Source organism: Malurus melanocephalus, unplaced genomic scaffold (assembly GCF_030028575.1).
Source record: "Malurus melanocephalus ecotype Western Australia unplaced genomic scaffold, MMel_1.1 scaffold_46, whole genome shotgun sequence".
Taxonomy (NCBI): Eukaryota; Metazoa; Chordata; class Aves; order Passeriformes; family Maluridae; genus Malurus; species Malurus melanocephalus.
In genome coordinates, this window is record NW_026623278.1 from 1643676 (window position 1) to 1663016 (window position 19341).

At 39.8% G+C, this 19341-nt stretch overlaps 1 protein-coding gene across 1 annotated transcript in view; it reads left to right on the forward strand.

Moving 5' to 3' along the window:
* Positions 1-4550: 4550 nt before the first annotated feature.
* The window catches only part of SPIDR (scaffold protein involved in DNA repair), a 194349-nt gene continuing 179558 nt past the window's right edge, over positions 4551-19341 (forward strand). Inside the window, exons 1-5 of the mRNA XM_057365036.1 lie at positions 4551-4645; positions 11383-11538; positions 12463-12541; positions 14068-14256; positions 16853-17010. Coding sequence (XP_057221019.1) covers positions 4631-4645; positions 11383-11538; positions 12463-12541; positions 14068-14256; positions 16853-17010 — 597 coding nt within the window. The 5' untranslated portion in view covers positions 4551-4630. The remainder of the gene's footprint in view (positions 4646-11382; positions 11539-12462; positions 12542-14067; positions 14257-16852; positions 17011-19341) is intronic.

Consider the following 19341-nt stretch of genomic DNA (forward strand, 5'->3'; position numbering starts at 1 on the left):
TAACGAGCACATCAAAAGAGGCAGCCTAAGTTATACTGAAGAGCAGGAAACAGACTGGTGAATGAGTTTGGAACATCACAGAGCAAGCTATGACACGAGTCACATAGGGTTTGAGAATACTGTGGAAATAATACTGATGTGATAGTTGTTGATTTAAGGAACTTTCTCGATTTAGGCATCATGATTCAGGTGAATGGTTGGCCCTTAAGACCACTCACACAGACTGGCCAAGCCCAGGTGCAATCCAAGCTCAAGCCATGCGCTTTTTCTGCTACACCGGATGTTCTCACTGTCTCCATGCATTCCCATGTATACGTTTAGAGTTATTTTATGGTTCTATTTTTCAGTCCAAGGTGATTTAGAGTTTTTTTCTGGACAATTGTTTGAGCTGTGATCCGAGCTGTCTGTGCTACATGCAGGACTGTGGGAAGAGCAATAAAAGCAGCCTTAATGCTGCAGCACATTCACTCTCATCTTTCCTGGAAGAGTAACGAGTTGTATTCTGAGTAAGGATCTCTAACTGGTAAATGAATATTATCACCTGAACAAACTTCCATTTCATGAGCTTGAGAGAGGATGAGACGAGCATTAGGACAAAAGGTCAAATCAGAGCACAGTTAACTTCCACTGCAGAAAAAGCTCAAGTCTTTTCACAACTGTGGCTGGAACATTTGCAGCAGGTCAGACTTGATTAAGTGAATGATCTAAACATGAGTTTCAGCAGCTCCAGGGAAATAATTCAAGGCCAGATTTGAGTTCAGTGAAATCAGCAAGGAAATTCTCAGGTCTTCAGTGCTGAGAAAAAACAATTACTTTACTTATTATTTTGAAAGAGTGAACATATTGTTCCACCACCATATGCAAGAAAAAGTTAAAAAGATAGCCATTCCACAGATTCAAATGGTATTTTTTAAAAAAAATAGAAACCAAACATGAAGACAAATTCCATTCTTTATACACCAGAATGGTAGGTAAACAGATGAGGGCTCAAGTCAGCCCACAATATATACACACACCTACACATATACACATATCTGTAAATATTAGAAGTAAATAATAAATAAATAAATAACCCAATAAATCCTTGGGTTTCATTTTTCTCTCTCTAAGTTACATTAATAAATTAATAATGATGGAGCTTCTTGGATAGGGAAGACTGCCTGGTATGGCAACTTTGGCTTTTAATAATTTATTGTGTCTTGTTTATTCCCCACCTTAAAGCTGCCTGCTATGSAATAGCCTTTATCTAGAAGGCATTTAATAGCACATTCCTGCCTACTTTAAGAAGTAAAAAAAAAATCATATAGATAGCAAATCCAAAATGATCAGCGTCCAAAGCAGTAGAAGAAGGGATTAATGTATTACCCTATCCACTTCTTAACATACTGTTCTTCCTTGGGCAAGGCATTTTTCAGAACAGTGTTTGTAAAGTCTTGAATGCAAGAGTACATCACAGTCATGATAAAACCAATTAGGCTAAACTAGTATTAATATTATACCTAAAAAAGGAAATTCAATATCCAGTTACTAAAATTTATAAAGTGCAGTGTTATTGGCCATTCAGTAATTTTAAAATCTTGTTGAAATAAGAGGAAAAACTTCTCTGGGAGTAAACTGGTCTAATGACTGAATTTTAAAATATGCCACTTTTTCCAGGTCTGAATATCTGCCTGCATTTTTTCTCATCAGCTAGAGCCAAAATACAGTACTTTGATGGTAGATGTTCAGTTTCAGCTTGGAAAATATTATTTTATTTGCACTTACCTCATTAAACTACAGAGACATCTTATAAAAAGTAGGCAAATATGTTTCCCAAATGTTTCTGTCTGTCAGAAAGTTATGCACTCATATTCCTTTTATAGCACTGACACAGAGTAATAACAGGAGAAGTCATAAAAATGTCAGCCATTGCAAGATGCCATMGGGAGCACTTGGAGCTGGGATGCTGAGGTGACCTGGCTGAGGCTCAGTGTGCAGCCACTCTGTGCCAGTCAGCAGCCAGGACACTCCAGAGGCTGGAACCCCTCGTTCTTTACAACCCAGGGGCAAGGGCTGGTAAAGAGATACTTCCATGTTAATTAAATGAAAACCGATTTCCACTTTTGATTCTTAAATGATCAGCTATTAATTTTTAATTGGTGTGAATAYAAGAACTTGACTCTTTGATTCACTGCAATCTGCCATCCCCTGAGGGGTTTTGTGGGATTTTTTTTTTTCATTTCTTCCACAGTTTACAGCTTGCCTCAGTATAGTGATGCATTATACTATGAAATGGTACAATTTAATTTAAAGTGGAACTGACATTATAGCTTGAGGATTAAAAAGACTGAAGTGTTTCATTAAAAACATTGGAAAGCCTGGAATGATCAAACTGCAACACAGTCTACAGAAGAAAATGTTATTTTGGATCTAGACTGGGATCTGTCTACTATCTAGCCTGGGCCTTTGGATCACCTCTTGCCTGACAAACTCATAAAAATCTATCTGACCCTGAAAGACAAACTCCAAAATATTTGATGAGTTCCTCTTCATCTACTTGASCCCATTTCAGTGGCTGGGATGCTTGTGACTTTTAAAACTTTACTGARGAAATGACTCAAACCAAAAACCTTTCTCTGTGTTTGAATTTGACATTGTCCATCCCAGACTTTGTTAACTGGAAAGCTTTTAAAGCTCTAACTTAATGCTCTGTAAGAGGAAATGAATCCATAAACCCACATTAGAACGAAGGACAGGCACATTCAATCAATATATCCAAGTGCGCCAAACTTGAATAATTTAAGCTTCCTCGTCCTTTGACTCATCTGTATAAAATACATTTTGATTCTTTGAAAGAGTTCTTTCCATACGTGGACTAAGGAACAGGTGCAATCAACAGCATCACCAACAACAACAAAAAAATGCAGTGTTTTCTGGAATTTCACTAAAAATCAATTGTTATTGCTAACAGAAATTTTATGTTTTTCATAGAATTTTCACGCAGCAAAAATACCGAAAGTACACAGTTTCCTAAGGTTCACTGAGCAGCAGTAGATTTGACCTTGAGCACAAATACAGTCAATCAGAACATCAGATAAAACAGTGGACTCAAACTTATTTAAGCCTGTGAAAACACAGATATGCTTGTAAATATAGTTGAAAAACCAGTCCTTTGAAAATTATATAACCARTTGTGTTAATTATTACTTCCAAAATTCAACACACAGAATTTTTTAATGGACTTGAAATATTATGTAATGGTATTATGAAAAATAAGCTTTTGTCAAGAAACTTGTCTTTTACTATTCTGTCTTCCTGTTATTTCAAATAATGAAACAAAAAMGTTATTTTTAAAAGGTCACATCTCTATTTTAATTCTTAATATATAGGGTGGTTTTCTCACATGCTTTCTCTACTTCCATGTCGTTTCAGTACTTGTTTGTGCAGAACATGAAACAAATAAAAGAAATCAGCTGATTGGGTCACTTTCTTGGGATTCCATAGAAAGAAGTTCCTCCCAGGTATAAGCACCTTGGAATCCTTGGAAGGAGTTTATGTACAGAAAAAATACACTCACTAAGCAGACCAGACTTCTGCAGTCYACTTCTCTGTGGTTTAGCTCTAACATAAGATTATTTAGCTGAGTAGTGCAATAACATACTTTTTCAAAGAAAACCACCTTGAGCATATATCTTAGAATTAATTTGTCAGKCTTGTAATTTCAAAAGAAATACTGCAAATTTTTGGAACAAGGAGAACACAATGCTTTTAATTCTGTTTTGAACATAAAAATCAAAGACAGTATGGGTCTTTGGTTTTGGATGATGATGCTTCTGGCTCTCATGTTTGCAAAATCCACTTTAATTAATGGCAGTTTTATAAAGTGAATGCCAGATGGTTGTTTGCCATAKGATGTTTTGGAAAAAATACAAACTCTGAACTATAGAGATATATGCAACTAGGGTTCAACAATAAAAATKCAGTCATGCAGTACCTTCTATCAAAATGTGCTTTATAGATTCTTATTAAGCTACCTTATTTCACAAAGATTTTTTTATTATGTTTAATAGCAGTCCCAGCAGCCTMAGAGACCTTCTCAAGAACATCCAAAAAGCAATATAAAAATAACTTATCAGTCCCTTTTCTGCCAGTGTTTCCACTCGTACCCGTAAAACATTTGCAAAGGTGATCAGCCTTTTTTTTTTATTTTTTTGTGTGTGTGTGTTAGCTGCAACTTAGCATTTTATGGAAGAGAACGTCCATGCAAAGCAGCTGCCATTCCAAGTCTACATCTTGGCACCGACATTACCATTTTTGCCAGTAAATTTAACGGATTCATTTTTGTTTAGGAAGTTAAAAAAAAAAAATCTTATTTTAATGGCGTAACAGCGAACTTATTTTGCATCAAGTGCTCCATGGGAGCACCACCCGGAGCAGCTCCCGCGGCACCGCCCCGCSCCGCGCGTGCGCACCGCGCCTCCCTCCCGCTAGCCCCGCCCTCTCCTGACGTCACCCGCGCTCTGCCCAATCAAAAGCCGCGGTTCCGGCGGCGCCAAAGCTGCGAAGGGCGGGCGCGGGCCAGGGGTTCCCTCGGCCCCGCCCCCGGGGCTCCCCCGCCACGTGACCGGGACGCGGCGCCGCGCCGGGGGCGATGCCCGGCGGGAAGGTACCGGGACGGGAGGAGAAGGGGCTCGGCCGGGCTGGGGGACGCCGCCCCGCAGGGCCGAGCCTTGGTGCTCCCTGCGCTCTTCGCGACGGCCTTGCCGTGCGCCCCGGCGGCCGGCTCAGCCGCGCCCCCCCGGCCCCGCTGCGAGGGGTGCCGGGGTGGGGGGCGGTGGCGGCAGAGCAGCAGCCGCCGCGCTGTCCCCTCGCTGCCCTTTCATATCCGGCTCCAAGGCTATGCCTGTGTTGGGGACCCGCCACGCTGGAACGTGGGGCGGGAACGCGGGGCGGGAGCCCGGGCCCTTCCCCGCGGTCCTGSTGTGCGCGGTTGCGCAACACTGACAGTGAAACTCAYCGCGGCACAGCTGCAGCGAGGGCASAGGGCAGCTCGGCCTGCTTAGACGGCATCGGGGAAAAAGTGCAGGGARAGTAAAACTCGAGAGGAAAAGAGTATTGTGGGAGTTGGCCAGGATTAGTACGGTTTGGAGCAGATTCGCTTCCCGGTGTGGGAATGCAGGGAGGAAAAGCGCCCCGTGCTGGTTTTCGGTGTTTTTCCTTTGGTAATTTGCATGTTCCCCGCAGGGTGGCAATTAGGATGTGCTGGCTCTAGTTAGCCGTGTTTATGCTAATATTGAGGTACTGCTGTAAGAAGTCCGAAATACAGACTTGACAAGTAGTTGACAAATGACAGATATGATTCTTCAAGCATTTGGTCTACAATGGTGTGAATGTTCAACTACTTTTTAAATATAAGTTCATTTAAAATAAGTTTTAATGGAAGAAAATGTTAACAGCAAGCTTAAAAATAACCTTCACTTAAATTACCTAGTGCTATACTTCAGTTAAGTTACCGTGTGATACTGACACTATGCATGTTTTCTTCTGAAAGGTTTTGAGTTCTTGACTAGTGAAAAACTGCACAGTTAACTGGAACAAGATTTTACCACCTCTTGTTGCAATGTGGTGACAGCTCTTGATAATAATAGTTTCTTTCGCTGACAAAGATAATGTTTCTTGTTACTTTGTGAATGAAAACTTGTACTGATCAAGTTAAAATTGATCAGCACCCTACTGCCTCACTGTTAATTAATTAAAAAACCCACACCAACCTGATATGTAAGAAAAACGTATGATACTGTTGTTATATCCTAAACATTTTGAATAGCTTCATTTTGTGTTKTATTCTTCAATAGTATTTTTATTCYRCRAGKGGCTTTTTTCAATGCAAGCATATAATAATTTATATGCTTTAAWAAGGATGTATGGGTTACAAAGTCCTGACATTTGATTGGTAATCTCATATATGTCAGTATTAGTGAGAATAGTCTTTCATTTGGTATAGTAAGAATTATGAGCACAAAGCAAGGCTTTAAAAGAGTGTTTTATAAGTTTCATCTCACATGTGAATAGCAATGGGAAAAGTATTTTGAGGTTTTAATTTGGTTTTAATATTTCTTTAACGTGCATACTGACAGTGGAAGGAGGTATGGTGTGGCAGGTTATCATTGCTGTCATTGACTGTGATCATGCAGTATAGATTTTTTTACGAATGATTAAACTTGATAAGGGCCTTTCTAGGGACCACGTGTGTTCTTGTAAATCATCTTTGGAAAATATGCACACTGATTTTCATAGGAGTAAAAACAATAATCTTAGCTGGAAAAAGATATAACTGTGGCTTTAAGTCTGCARCTTTTATTTAAATTCTCACTTGAGGATTTAAAATGCAGGATGTTTTCTTACTAAATAAAAACTTTATTATCTAGACACTGAAAACAATTATTACAGTTTCAGCAGCTGAATATCATGAATACTGAGTTTTGCTGAAGATGAGGTGCCTGTTGTCAAATTGAGTTTTGTACTATCTTAAAATTGGACTTGAGAAGGCCAAGACAAGCTAAAGTGATTTTAGTTATGGGTGCTTTTATGTGAAACCTTTGAGAACAAAGGTGAAAGATGAGGATGGCTGTTGGTCAGTGTTTGACATTTATGTACTTTTATGTGATTGTTCCCTTCAATTTTTTTTTAAACATGAACAGCCTCTGGAAACTAGAGCTGTGGTTTTCAATACTTTCATTCTACTCTCTTCAGGGAGAATATAACAGTTGTATTTGAATACTTTTGAGTGATGTTTACATGATGGGACTAATTTTTGGATGTGTGTGCCAGTAGCAAGAAGAGTTCATGTAGTGAAACATTTTATTACTAGTTTTATCCTTCAGCTTATTTTGCTATTTGTGTTAGAGAAGTTGATGGGTCAAAGAAATGCCTCTTGCATATGAGGTAGATAATGTATTGGATCATGCACTCCTGGGTGTTCTTCCCGTGGATTTTGGAAACAGCCCTGAGAAGGTGGGATTGTCTGGAGTGTAAAGAGCTTGTAGGGAATAACCTTTGTTGCATATGGTCCCAGTGACTTCATATGGGGTGTTTCTGGGTATCAAGTCTTGGACATAAGTAACCACACAGGTTGGTTGAGCAGGTAGGTAGGAGCATCTGTTTAAAAATCAAATCCAGCACCCCAGGCCCATACTCGCAGTAGTCTGTTGTTTAATCACTGTGCATGTTCACTGTGCTTCCCTCTTCCTCCTTCACACCTGCACCTGTGCAGKCTGACTTACCGTTATCTCACTGGAAATAACTAAAGGAACTATGGGCTAAGGGTTGCTTGCCATGCCTTTTATGAAGAGGGGTTGATCCTTATTCCATGGATGCTAACAGGATTGAGTCAATTTTTTTTTCCACTCATTTAGAAGGAACTGCTCCCGAGACAAAATGCAATGCTTTTGTGAACAGAGGCAATTTGTATATGAGGTAGCCATCCTACTCTTCCCTTTTTAACTCAACATTTCAGAGGTCATATTTTGTCTTCTGACACCCTACACAATTCACAAGGTTCTTTGTCTGACTCTGTGTTGTAATAAATTTTGATTTTATGATGTATGCCAGGTCTACATGCTCTAGCTCTTTTGAGCTTGTTTTGATGATTTTTTTTAATTCCAATACCTCTTTAGACACGTCATGCATTCTTTTAATAAATTACACAAGTTATTTTTTTGTGTGCCCCATTTTTATTTCAGATTAAAAGAAAGAGGTGATTAACCTTGTGACTYGTGACTAAAAGAACTCACAGTTGTTGCTGCATTTCTTTGGGAGCAGCACAGCCTTCAGATTAGCTTAATTTATAAATATTTATTCCTGAGAAGTAAGTTTCTTAAAATATTAGTTTTTCTGCTGCCTTGAAGCAGTCTGGAGCAGAAGCAAAGAGCCTTTAAAACTTACCCTTTCTGCACACCAGCATATGTATTCCTGTGGCAGAAGTMCTTGGACACCCCACTCTGTCCCAAGGTGGCTTTGCAGGGGAAGTGCTGTCCCCAACATTGGCACCGTCCCATCTGGTCTGAAGGCGAAGAGCCAAACAGAGGCCCTGCAGGCTGCTGTCAGCTCCTTTGCACCTGCTCCCAGGCCCTCTCAGTAACTGTGGATTGAAGCTATAGGTTCAGTTTCTTGAATTCACATCAGGTATTTACATGGAGATATTTAAATTGACAAGGGGCTTGGGATGGGGTAATTGTCTTTTGGGTTTCTTCTTTTTTTTCAGTTTTTTGAGGTGATCTAGGGTGTGGGAAATGGTGGCAAAATATTTGTATTGAAAGCACAGAACTCAAAGCCATTGTTGTCAATATCAACAATCAAAAGTCCTTCTCTTTTGCTTCTCTCCAAGTGATGTCTGCCAGAAATTAGCAGTAGCTGAGGAATATCTGGAAAGGATGTATTTCTTTGCWTCTTTGGTTTGGGACTTCAGGGACTGTATTCAGGTTTTCTCAATGATTGAAGTGGCTTTAAATTTCTCTGTGGTGGTAGCAAAACTCTCAGATTTTCTTGAATCTGGGGAGTAGGATGCATGGGGAAACAAAGAATTAATTAACCAGAACTGTCAGCARTACTGATGGTTCTTCAGGCTGTAAWTAAGTTGACATGGTRTCAAGCAGCTGCTGGAGTGGGCCCACTGATTCCTGTATCTTTGCTGCTGCACCAGCAATATATAACCAGTGCTTCTTCCCRAAGAAGTTTTCTGACAGTTTGGTTCATTGTTGCTGTATTTGCACAGAGTCTGGTGAGTGGTAAGTGCTCGGAAGGAAGAAGGGGACAAGGGAACTCCACTCTAGTGCTGCTCTGAAAACCTGAACAGCCCTGCCTTTATTCAGGCTAATAGAGTGCAGGATTAAATAAAACTCTTCTGTTGTTCTGTCATTTATTATGAAAACTCTTTTGCCTATCACGGCCGTGACTGTCTAGTGCTCTGAATCTCAGTTGTTTAAAAGTCTCTACCAATGCCACGTCACATTGCACTCTAAATAGAAGTGTAACCATTTAAGCATAAACCCAGGTATTTGTTCTGTTTATATTAGTCTGCTTTTTTAAGCTTGTCACCTGTAAGCATGTCTTTTCTGCATGCACCCTAAACTTTCTTACTTAGGGAGAGGGAGTTTACATGTAGCCTTTATGCTGCTGATTTTTATATGGTGTTYCCTTGGCAAATCTTGGCAGTCGTGCAGCAGCGGCTGTGTTTCAGCTGCCACATTCTGCTGTTCATCCCCTGCCTCTATGTCATGCTTTTTCTTTGTTCCACTGGAATTGTACAGTACTGAGAAGTAGAGGTTTGCTGTCTGTCAGKAAATGTCTTTAAAAATGACTTTAAAAATAACATGAGAAACTTAACAGAAACTCCCTATTCAAAACTCCCTATTCTGTGTTTAAGCAGCTTCCTAACAATAGTAGTGTATTATGAAGCCTTCATGCAAGCTTTGTGCATGCATTTATGTGCATTTCTTTTTCATTTATTTGCAACCATTTCTGCTTATCAGAAAGATAAGACCATCAAAAGTGGTGTGCTGTAAATCTGYTTGCAAGCTGTGGTGCTGCTGTCAGCACAGACTCACTTTTGCAGAACTCCAGTTCCTCAAAACTGGAGCATCTCATTAAAGAAATAAGCTTAGATGAACTGTATTTGATACTGTAAGTCTTCACCTGCAAAATGTATCTCACAAAAATCTGGAAGCTACAAAACCAGGCATATAAGCAAGACTCCCAGCACTAAGGTTAAAAACCAGCAGAAACACTTGCCAAGAGGACAGACTAATGTAGAGGTTCCTGTCTAAGCACTCTGGAAATTAAGGGTTGGGCCAGTATCTTCACTGGGAGGGAAGCAATGTTTAAATTCTCATTGTGTTGTGATGTTAACCTTTTTTGTTAAACTGCTGCAGTCTCCTTACCTGACATCATGTCCTTATTAAAATGCTGTTGATTGTGGATTTAATACCACCTCAGATTCAAGGTCATACGTTTCATATATCTGTGGGAGTGGTTATGGGGACAGTTCGGCTTTTGATGATAATGAGTGGTTGCTTTGAGTTGTAAGTAGCCCCAGCAGGTTTAGAAGAGGCTTTTAGCAGGCTCTGTTACCATCAGTGGAAGCTGCAAAGCTCATTTGTTTTCCCCTGTCTTCTTGCCATACACAGCAGGACTGTCTGACTAGAGGGGTGAAGTAAGATGCTGCTCTCTGTGCACTTTTGGAAACTGCTTGTTTCATTCTCAAGAGCTGGAAAACAAATGGAAACSAAATATGCACTGCCATTTACAAAATGGACAAAAAGTGCCAAATRCTTGTGCTATAAGGCAGATGTTGTGATTCTTGGGGCTGTGCAGGGTCAGAAGTTGGACTTCCATGATGCTTGTGGGTCCTTTCCAACTCAGGACATTCTATGATTCTACTTTTTGTTTTTTTACTGCACATATGTGTGATGTGTATGTTACAGTCCTGATAGACCAGCCTGCCTGAAGATGTGTGTGCTGATTAACTATGGAGTAATAATTGTTTTTAGGTAGGAACTGTAGTTGCTTGAGAGTAGGTATATCAGAAGATGAAGACATATTCAGATAGATGATATAGTCAGCATTTTCTAAGATAAGTTTCAGTAGCATAGTAGGATAAGATGTTTATCGTGTTCAATTTCTGTGTGTAAACTGTTGAATCTGAGAGMTAGCTTTGGATGTGATAACAGGCAAYTCTCCTATCTTCAGCTGTTTTCAGATGTTAGTCTCTTGCATGAAATTAACATTGGATGCTAATCAGCATCCTGTTTCATGACTTATCTAATAATACAAATGACTTCCGGCATCCAGTGTAAGGGGAAGGCAACATTTTTGGTGGGGAAATGGTTATGAAAATAAATGTAGTTCTTACAGCCAAAAGAGGCTGGGTATTTTGGTTGCTTGGTTATTTTTTAATGGTGAACTGTATAGTGATATCTAGTTTGATCTCCTGCATAAACAAAATTAAATCAGATTAAATATGACTTTGAAGGCRTTATTTAGTTAAAGTAATTTAGTTGCTGTATTACTTTAGTTAAAGTATTTAGTTACTGAGCTGTTTCTGTGTAATGTTTGCAGCTTGACTAAGCAGTTGTCAGCTACTTCGAGATGTAACTTAGACCAATAGAAAGTTGGTCTTATCAAAAACTAAATGTATTCATTACATTGGTGGYGGTATTATTATTTAATGCTGCATAAAAGATGCTTGCAAATGTTTGAGACTTTTTTTCTCCCAACTCATTAAAAATTGGAATTTGTTTATAAACGTTCAGAAAATACTAGGGGCAATCTAGATTAAGTTAATTTAATTTGAAATTTATTATATCTGCACAGTGTTTTTAATGGTCTTGTTTCTCCTTTTTCTAGCGGAAGAGACTTTGGAATGCAGAACACACACCATTCCCAGATGAGACACCCCTACAACTGAAAAAATCAAATGTCAGGACGTCAGTGTCTGCTACTTCGATTTCCAATGCGTGGCTTAGGTGTGGYGATGGTTTTAAGAACACTTCAGTGCTGGAGGTAAAATGCTGCCTTAGTTGTGTAAGGAGGAGATGCAAATTGACAGTGAATTTCTATGCTTGACTGAATAGTATGTTACCTTTTGGAGTTGTTTCCAAACTAACAGAATATTGTTACAACTGTCAAAATAGACAAAAAAAAATGGAAAGCACAGTTACATAAGGACATTGTCTTAACTTGTTTGTGTAACTTGCTGAGCATATATTAATATGTTGTGTTCTAGATAGCAGTTATCACTTAGAAAATATGCTGAAGGATGCAAAAATAATTTGACATTTGGGGTGGAATGCTATATTTGCTAAAAAATATGGGACAAAAATACTGTAGTTTGCATCTGAAGATCTTTTTTTAGACCTAAATAATGTATTTGCAATAGTGAATTAAGTGTAGAAAATCCTGCCAGATCATGAGCAGAGGTGTTCAGCTATCTCTGAGTAAGAAGTGTTTTGTGCTGAAAATTGTTACCAGCCAAGTTGTTTTTCTGTTTCCTCTTCTGGTGCTGAGCATTCACAGTGTTGCGTAGTTTATGGGAAGTAGTAAAATCAGAGACAGGGTGACCAAGTACTTCTTTCTGTAACTTTTCAATAGTGCACGTGCTTTATCAAGCATGCTGTTACTACCCTCTTTTGACATTTTAATGCTGAAAATACTGGCTCTTGTTTTTCTCAAGATCACTTGTGATTTCTGCTATAGTCACAGTAAGTTAGTRTTTTCCAAATTTATGAAAATTCAGRTTTTATGTTACTGTTCTCATGCTTTAATACCTCATTCATTATATCACAGTCTTGTAAAAGATTTTAAAATTAAAGGGAAATTKATCTGCTGAGCTTTGGTGGGTGAATAACAACAGATTTGAGTATCTTGATACATGTTAAAATTATTTTAATGTCTTAGTGATTGAATCTCTCTCTCTTTTTAATGTAGTCCCAGAGACTTGTTAATAAGAAATCCAGGATTAAGAAGCATCTAGGACCACTGTTAACATCTGCTGAAAGTGCATCTAGTATGTTATCATTTTTTCCTGTTRTCATTGTCAGAATATTGTTACTTTGTTTTGTCCTATATTAAGGGAGAAGTTGACTCGAAATATGGGTTGCTTTCTTCTTCTGTTACTGCAATTCGAAGCTGATTTTTATAAGATACACAGTCTGTTGCTATTGTGCTTGGGCTTTTTTATTCACTTAGAGTGCCAGAAGTTTATTCTGCAAAGCTGCAGGCACTCAGCTGTTGCTTTTGAACAGGTGAAAGAAGCATTACTGATGCYGTATATGCTGTGTATTATAACAAGGATGGGATATTTAAATCCTTCACATTTTTATCAGRAGGGAATGAAAAATAGCTCTTAGCTGTATAGATTGAGGGTGAAATTATTCTGTCTTCTTCTAGACAAATAAGCAGACCTGAGAGAACACACATTTGGTAAATATGAGCAGTAGATTGACAAAATTCTGTTTTTCTATCTCCTGCTTTTACAGTCTTCTGTATGCCCCCAAGTTGCTTAATATTGTCATTAAAGAAAAGAACTCTTGGCAGAAAAAGGGGAGGAGGACTTACTGATTTTCCAGTTCTTTCCTTTTTTTTTATTTTTGGGTCCAGAGGGAAGGAAAGAAAGAAGGGGTAGTATTCTTCAGTCTGTATTTCTGCTTGYTCCAGCAGCTGTGCTGCTTCTGTTGGATGTAAGTAGGTGACCTACTGGGCACTTTTTGCTTACSTTTTCAGGTTCTAGCTTTTCTAGATTTCCAAGAAGAACCTCTCTCTGTTGGAGGAGATGTGGTTGTGTTTCTTTCTTCTGTGGCCTTCTTCCTAATTCCAAATCCCCAGTAGTTGTCTAAATTCCCATTTACTTAAAACATTTTATTAGTAGTAGGAGGTGGAAAATTCTGCCTTCCTATGATTGCTAGTGCTGTATGCTCCATGCTAAGCATGAATTTTTTTCTCCTTGCTTTAGTTATTAAAAATGATGCGGAAAGGTATTTGAATTAAGATGTCTTACTTCAAGGCACAACAGCTTGATTTTGCAATACCTGAGAAGTCTGGGGTTTTTTTCTCTCAGGAGAAAACTGGAGAGTAATCTCTACTGATGGAATACTTTTATTCCTTTGTTATTTGTTGGRTAAAGCCAGAGAGTTCCCAAATCCACAATTCTAAAGACAGTCTTTCTTTAAATCACTTAGCATTTCACAAGTGTACATGCGGGGGAGTGGAGGAGTGTTAGGACTGTGTAGGGGGACTAAATGTCAGACAGTCATGACTTGTCCTCATTCTGCTGAAGGACACAGTATATATACTGTTTTTTATACTGCATTGTATAAAATGAAATGTTTGCATTTACTGGGGAGAACTAAACTGAAAAGAATGCATGCATATGTAAGAAATACATGTGAGTTAATGCTTCAGTAGTAATCTGATGCCTAGTAACAGAAGTGATAATTTTGCCTTTTAAAATAGTACAGTTTAATTTTTAATACTTTTAAATTTTAAATCATTGCATTTCTGTTACAATCTAACACTTGTCAATACTTTCTATAGGAGCTGCTGCTGCTGCTGAAAGCTCTAAGGAAGCTGAGGACATAATATGGACCTCTAGTGGCAGTGATTTTTCAGATGATGAAAATAAAACATTGATTCCAAGGCTGCACAGCAAAAAAAGTGACACTTCCAAAACAGAGGAATCGCCTAGCAGACATGATTTATTGGTAGAGGACAGAAGTAGTGAAGGTGAGTTGAAATGTAAGATTTAACAAGAAACCTTCTGTCAGTTTCAAGTACTGTAATGAAAACATCCTTGAGGTCATTCTGACAAAATGACATGATCTATTCCTATTTTGGTTAAATCAGTTGGAGGTTCAGGGTTTTTCATATAAATTTTATCTGGGTATAGAGTAAGCACTTAATAGAAATTATGTACAAAAACTTTAAACCTTGGTATAAAGGAACACAGTTGTCTGCATCTACTGACTACATACAGCAGACTTTRCAGCTGCAGATAGCATAATCTTCTGTGGTGTGCATTTTCATTTTGGAACACAGTATTCCTTGCTTTCCCTGTTAGCTGCACTGCGTGAGCAGCCATAAGCTTAGTTCTTAAAACTTCCTTTCTAATTCATGGAGCAGGAAATGACAGAGGGGAGAGAAATTGATTTAAAAGTACAGCTGGAGACAGCAAAATCTTTGCTTATGTGCTCTATTATGTAAGTGTTAATTAGGATAATGTATAAGTTGTTTTGGAACTTGTTAGGAAGTCTTAATGTAAAAAATAAGGTTAACTTTGTAATACTTCAGCTAGATCTGAAATATTACAGTTAGACTGGATCCTGGATGTCTGATAAAGAATTCAAACAGTGCTGCAAGCTGAGCAAATGGGTTGACTGGTGACGTATTGTTTTGTGTGTGATAGTTAAATATGCTCCTGAAGTTTAAAACAAAAATGCAGAATCCTTCTCCTTTCATCTGTATTTTTATCATCTATATAACACTGTCATTGACATATCTGATAATTACATTTTGTAATTCCTAGTAATATTYTTCTTTTTGAAAAGGAAGGACTGTTCTTTTTCTAAACTGCARTCTGTTGCTGATTAGGAATTTTTCTAACCTACCATTAATATCATTCACTTGTCCCCTGCAAGTATATCCTGCAGGTTTTAATCTTCCTTTTGTTTTTTAAGAGACAATACACAGGCTTATTTTTATCTTGTAAGTTAGCAAAATTTGATTCCTCTGTGTAACTGAAGAAACCCTGATGTGTTATATATCTTGAAGGTTACTGAGAAAATCCAATAATTGCCATGTTTTTCTTCTAAACACAAAAATATCTTGAAAGCAGTGGGGAGTAAAAGAACTGTAATTTCCATGTGTTTTGAAATAACCATCATACACACTAATTTTAGCATTGTACACAGTGTGTCTCTGTGTGTGTGCATATATATGTGGGGCGACAGTAGGTCAAAAGTGTTTTTGAAAGTGATGTTCCATTTCACATAAAGTTCACTTTGCGAGGCACAGTGTCAGTATTTCAGTGTGACAAGATAAAACAAAGTGCCTTGTATTTTATGAAGGAATTTGTACCGTTATCACAAGTTACATGCAACTTGTCACACAGCCTCAAGAGAAACCTCTTTGTGCTGCCTGGTTGCTGATGTCTATGTTTAAAACTTCTGATRAAGCTTCCTTGTAGTCAGAAACAGAAATGCAGTAATGTGTGTGAAAAARGAGGCAATACTATAGCTGTGTGTTTATTTGTCTGGGTGACTTCAGAGTTTGGAAGTTCAATATAGAAACTAGTAGAATCTAGATTTAAATTATAGTAGCAATGCTGAGTACAGAAGGTACTGCCACAGTTCCATGGATATGTACAGTGCCTGGAGCACTGTGCAGGTGCATCCTTTCTCTGCTGCCTCTCCCCTGTACATGACTATTCCACTGTTAGAAATATGACATTTACAAAAGCAAAAAAAGCARCCCCCMAAAAAGCTYTYRTTCCTTCTCCTTCAAAYRTGCTCATTTGCACAAAATATATTGAAATTATCCCTCTCAGTACCTTGTGGCCCTTGGACCTAAATAATGGTGAGGGTGCTGCTGCAGCTCAGATTTCCATGGGCTTCAGTAGATCCTGGGAGTTACAAATGGACTTCTGGAGTTGCATTAAATACCACGTGGTCATGAAGATGGTAGAAGAAAAGTTCTGCCTTTCTGTCTGCATCTCTTTGTTTATTGCTATTGCATTGTGGGTTTGCTTGGGGCTTTTTCATTTGTTGTTTTTTTAGCTCCATCTTATGCTATTAATTCATCCTCAACAATTCTCTCTTTGATGTGCTTGCAGATTTGATTTGCAGACCTGTGTACTTAGGCATGGTGTTCTAGGCAATGACATTTCAACTAGCTTTTTCATTCCTCTGTGAGGGTCACCCGTAACAGCAAATGCTGGTTAACGCTGTTTAAGATAYTTGCTTAGAACAGTTAATTCTGAACAAGCACACTTGGAAAATCCAATGCAACTGGGCAAAAAAGCCCCTAAGTAAACCAGGGGAAAATTAATAATACCTAAACTGAAAAGAACACCCTGCCTATCTGTGCAGTTGAATGTATGAGAGTACTTTGTGTGTGTATGTAATTTTTATCTTTCTTCATAGAACACTTTCTGCTGGTAGSATTTAGCTTTGATGAGACACAAAATACTTAAAGATCAGTTGAATATAGGTAAAAAATAATATTGCAATTTCCCACCAAGTTCAGGATAGCTGTAGTATTACTTTGACTTTATTCTTATCATAGATGCTGATTAAGAAAAAATSTTACCAATATTCTATTTTAGATGAATTGGAGCTCATCAGCTGGGAGAAGGATAGTGATTCCACTGATGGGTGTGATGGATCAGAAAAAGCTGACAGCTCAGTAGAGATATCAGACTCAGACTCTTGCACAAATACTAATTGTCTGCCTGTGAAAGAGGAGAATGATGAGTTTTGTAAGGTAAGAAACTGTTCTAAGTTTAAAAAAAAAAGTTGCTGCTATAATTATGGAATGTATTCATATTTGTTTGCATTTGAATTGGGGTAACGTGAGGATTTTACTTACCTTATTTTTCTGAAAAGAATTCTGTACACAAGAATTTCAAGGCATTTTTTTTTGACTGGCAAATGTCAAAACCAAGCAGTGCCCCTCACACAGAGCTCAGTAATGTGGTCACTGGATCACAGGGTGAATGAGGTGGAAAGGCACCTCAGGAGGGTGTCTMGTCAAACCTCACTGCTCACAGCAGGGCAGCTGAAGCTGGCTCTTCCAGGGTGTGTCTGGTTGGGTTTTGAGTATGTCCAATAGAAGAGACTGCACAACTTCTCTGGGYAACACATGCCAGGGCTTGGTTACCCTTGCAGTAAGGCAGCTTGTTCTTATATTGAAATTGCATTTCTTGTATTTCAATGTGTATGCAAAAAGTCATCAGGTGGGTGGGTTTGGATGACCACATCAGTCACCAGAGATGTGGTCATCTGGACTCTACAGTCCCTAGCTGCCTGTGAGAAACTGATGCCCAAATTTCCTATAGTGTGGAGGGTGAGAGACCATTTCCTATTTCTCTTTAGTGCTTTGAGACCRTGGGTATCTAAAAATGCAGGTATTGGGAATAGAGCATGATGAGGTAAAGACTTCATGCAGGATTCCCTTTCCAGTCATGARGATTGSAGAGCTCCAGAAAGASAAAGCAGTAAGAACTGAATCTTACTGGCTAAGATGTGGTAGCTASTTTTAATTTTTTTCCTGCAGAAAATGTAAGTTAATTTCTAAAGAATGTATTCTATGTCAACTACAGGTCTTTAGTTAATATCTTACAGTGAAATGATCTATGTGAAAAGACTGAAGTGACAKTACCCTAGGCCAAAGTAACATTTGAAATGGGCTGCCCAGRGTCRCTGTCCCTGGMGGTGATCAAGSAAAGCCTGGGCATGGCGCTTAKTGCCGTGGCTTAGTTACCGTGGTGGTGTTTGTTCAGAGGTKGGATTTGATGACCTCRGGGGTCGTTTCCAGCCTGACTGTCTCTGTGAYTCTGTGATTTACCCTCTCCCTGGAGCTGGGGGCTGGTGCCGCACCGGCAGCACCGCGCCGGCAGCGCTCCCCGGAACGTGGAAAAGGCCGCAGCCGGCACGGGCAGAGCGGAGGGGCCGGGCTGGGACCCCCGGGGGAGCYCAGCCGGGGGAAGGGGCTGCGCTCSCCTKGCAGCCGGGAAGCATCGGCCGGAGGATGTGCGGGTGTCGGAGCGCCGGGAGCAGCCGGGGATCCCTGCTGGAGCAGCCCGGCAGAGGGCAGCGCAGGCCCGGGAACCGCGGCCGGCAGGGGCCCTCGGGACGGGGAAGGCTGGTAGCAAAGTGGATTAAAGCCTAATTAAAACTTGGTTATGTATCGGTTCTCTACTAAAATACCCCGAGTGAGTGACGGGGAGTCCTGCTCGCACAGGAGGGAGAGCAGCCTCCGGTTTCCCAGGAATCAGCCCCGCCGCAGGGTCCGGCTGCCTTGCTGGGGCTTCAGGGTGGGACGGTGGCTCTGTCCGCTGCCTCATCCCACAGAAGGACACCGGGGGGATGGAGCGTGTCCAGAGAAGGGCAGCGGAGTGGGAAGGGTCTGGAGCACGAGTCTGAGCAGCAGCAGCAGCTGAGAGAGCAGGGGGGTATTCATCCTGAGGAAGAGGAGGCTCAGGGGAGACCTTATTGCTCTCTACAAACATCTGAAAGGAGAGGGTAGCCAGATGGGGTCGGTCTCTTCTCCCAGGACGTGAGCGAGTGGGCAAAAGAAATTGGCCTCAAGCTGTGCCAGGGGAGATTCAGGTTGGGCATCAGGAAGAATTTATTCACAAAAGGAGTGATCAGACATTGGAATAGGCTGCCCACAGATGTGGTGGAGCCACCGTCCCTGAAGATGTTTAAGGATGTGACACCTAGTGTAGTGATCTAATTGACAAGGTGTTTTTTGGTCATAGTTGGACTCGATATCTTGGAAGTCTTTTCCAACTCAATTGRTTCTGTGATTCTGTGAAGCAGTGAGTCTGGCTGTGGCAACACGTGTGATCCAGCTCTCCTCAGGCTCCTGTGGGTGTCAGTCCTGCTCTAGCATCTGTAGCTCAGAGTTCAGCGAGGGTTGGTCAAGTGTTTTCAGGTTTGTGAGGAACTTATTTTRTATAGCCTGAGTCCCAGGCTGCAGCGTCAGAGGAGACTGCACAGTTTGGATAAAGCAGTGGAAACAGAATTGAGATTTTTGCAAGTGGTAAAAGTTGTCCTGTTTTTATTACACCAGAATGGCTTATCTCAGTGT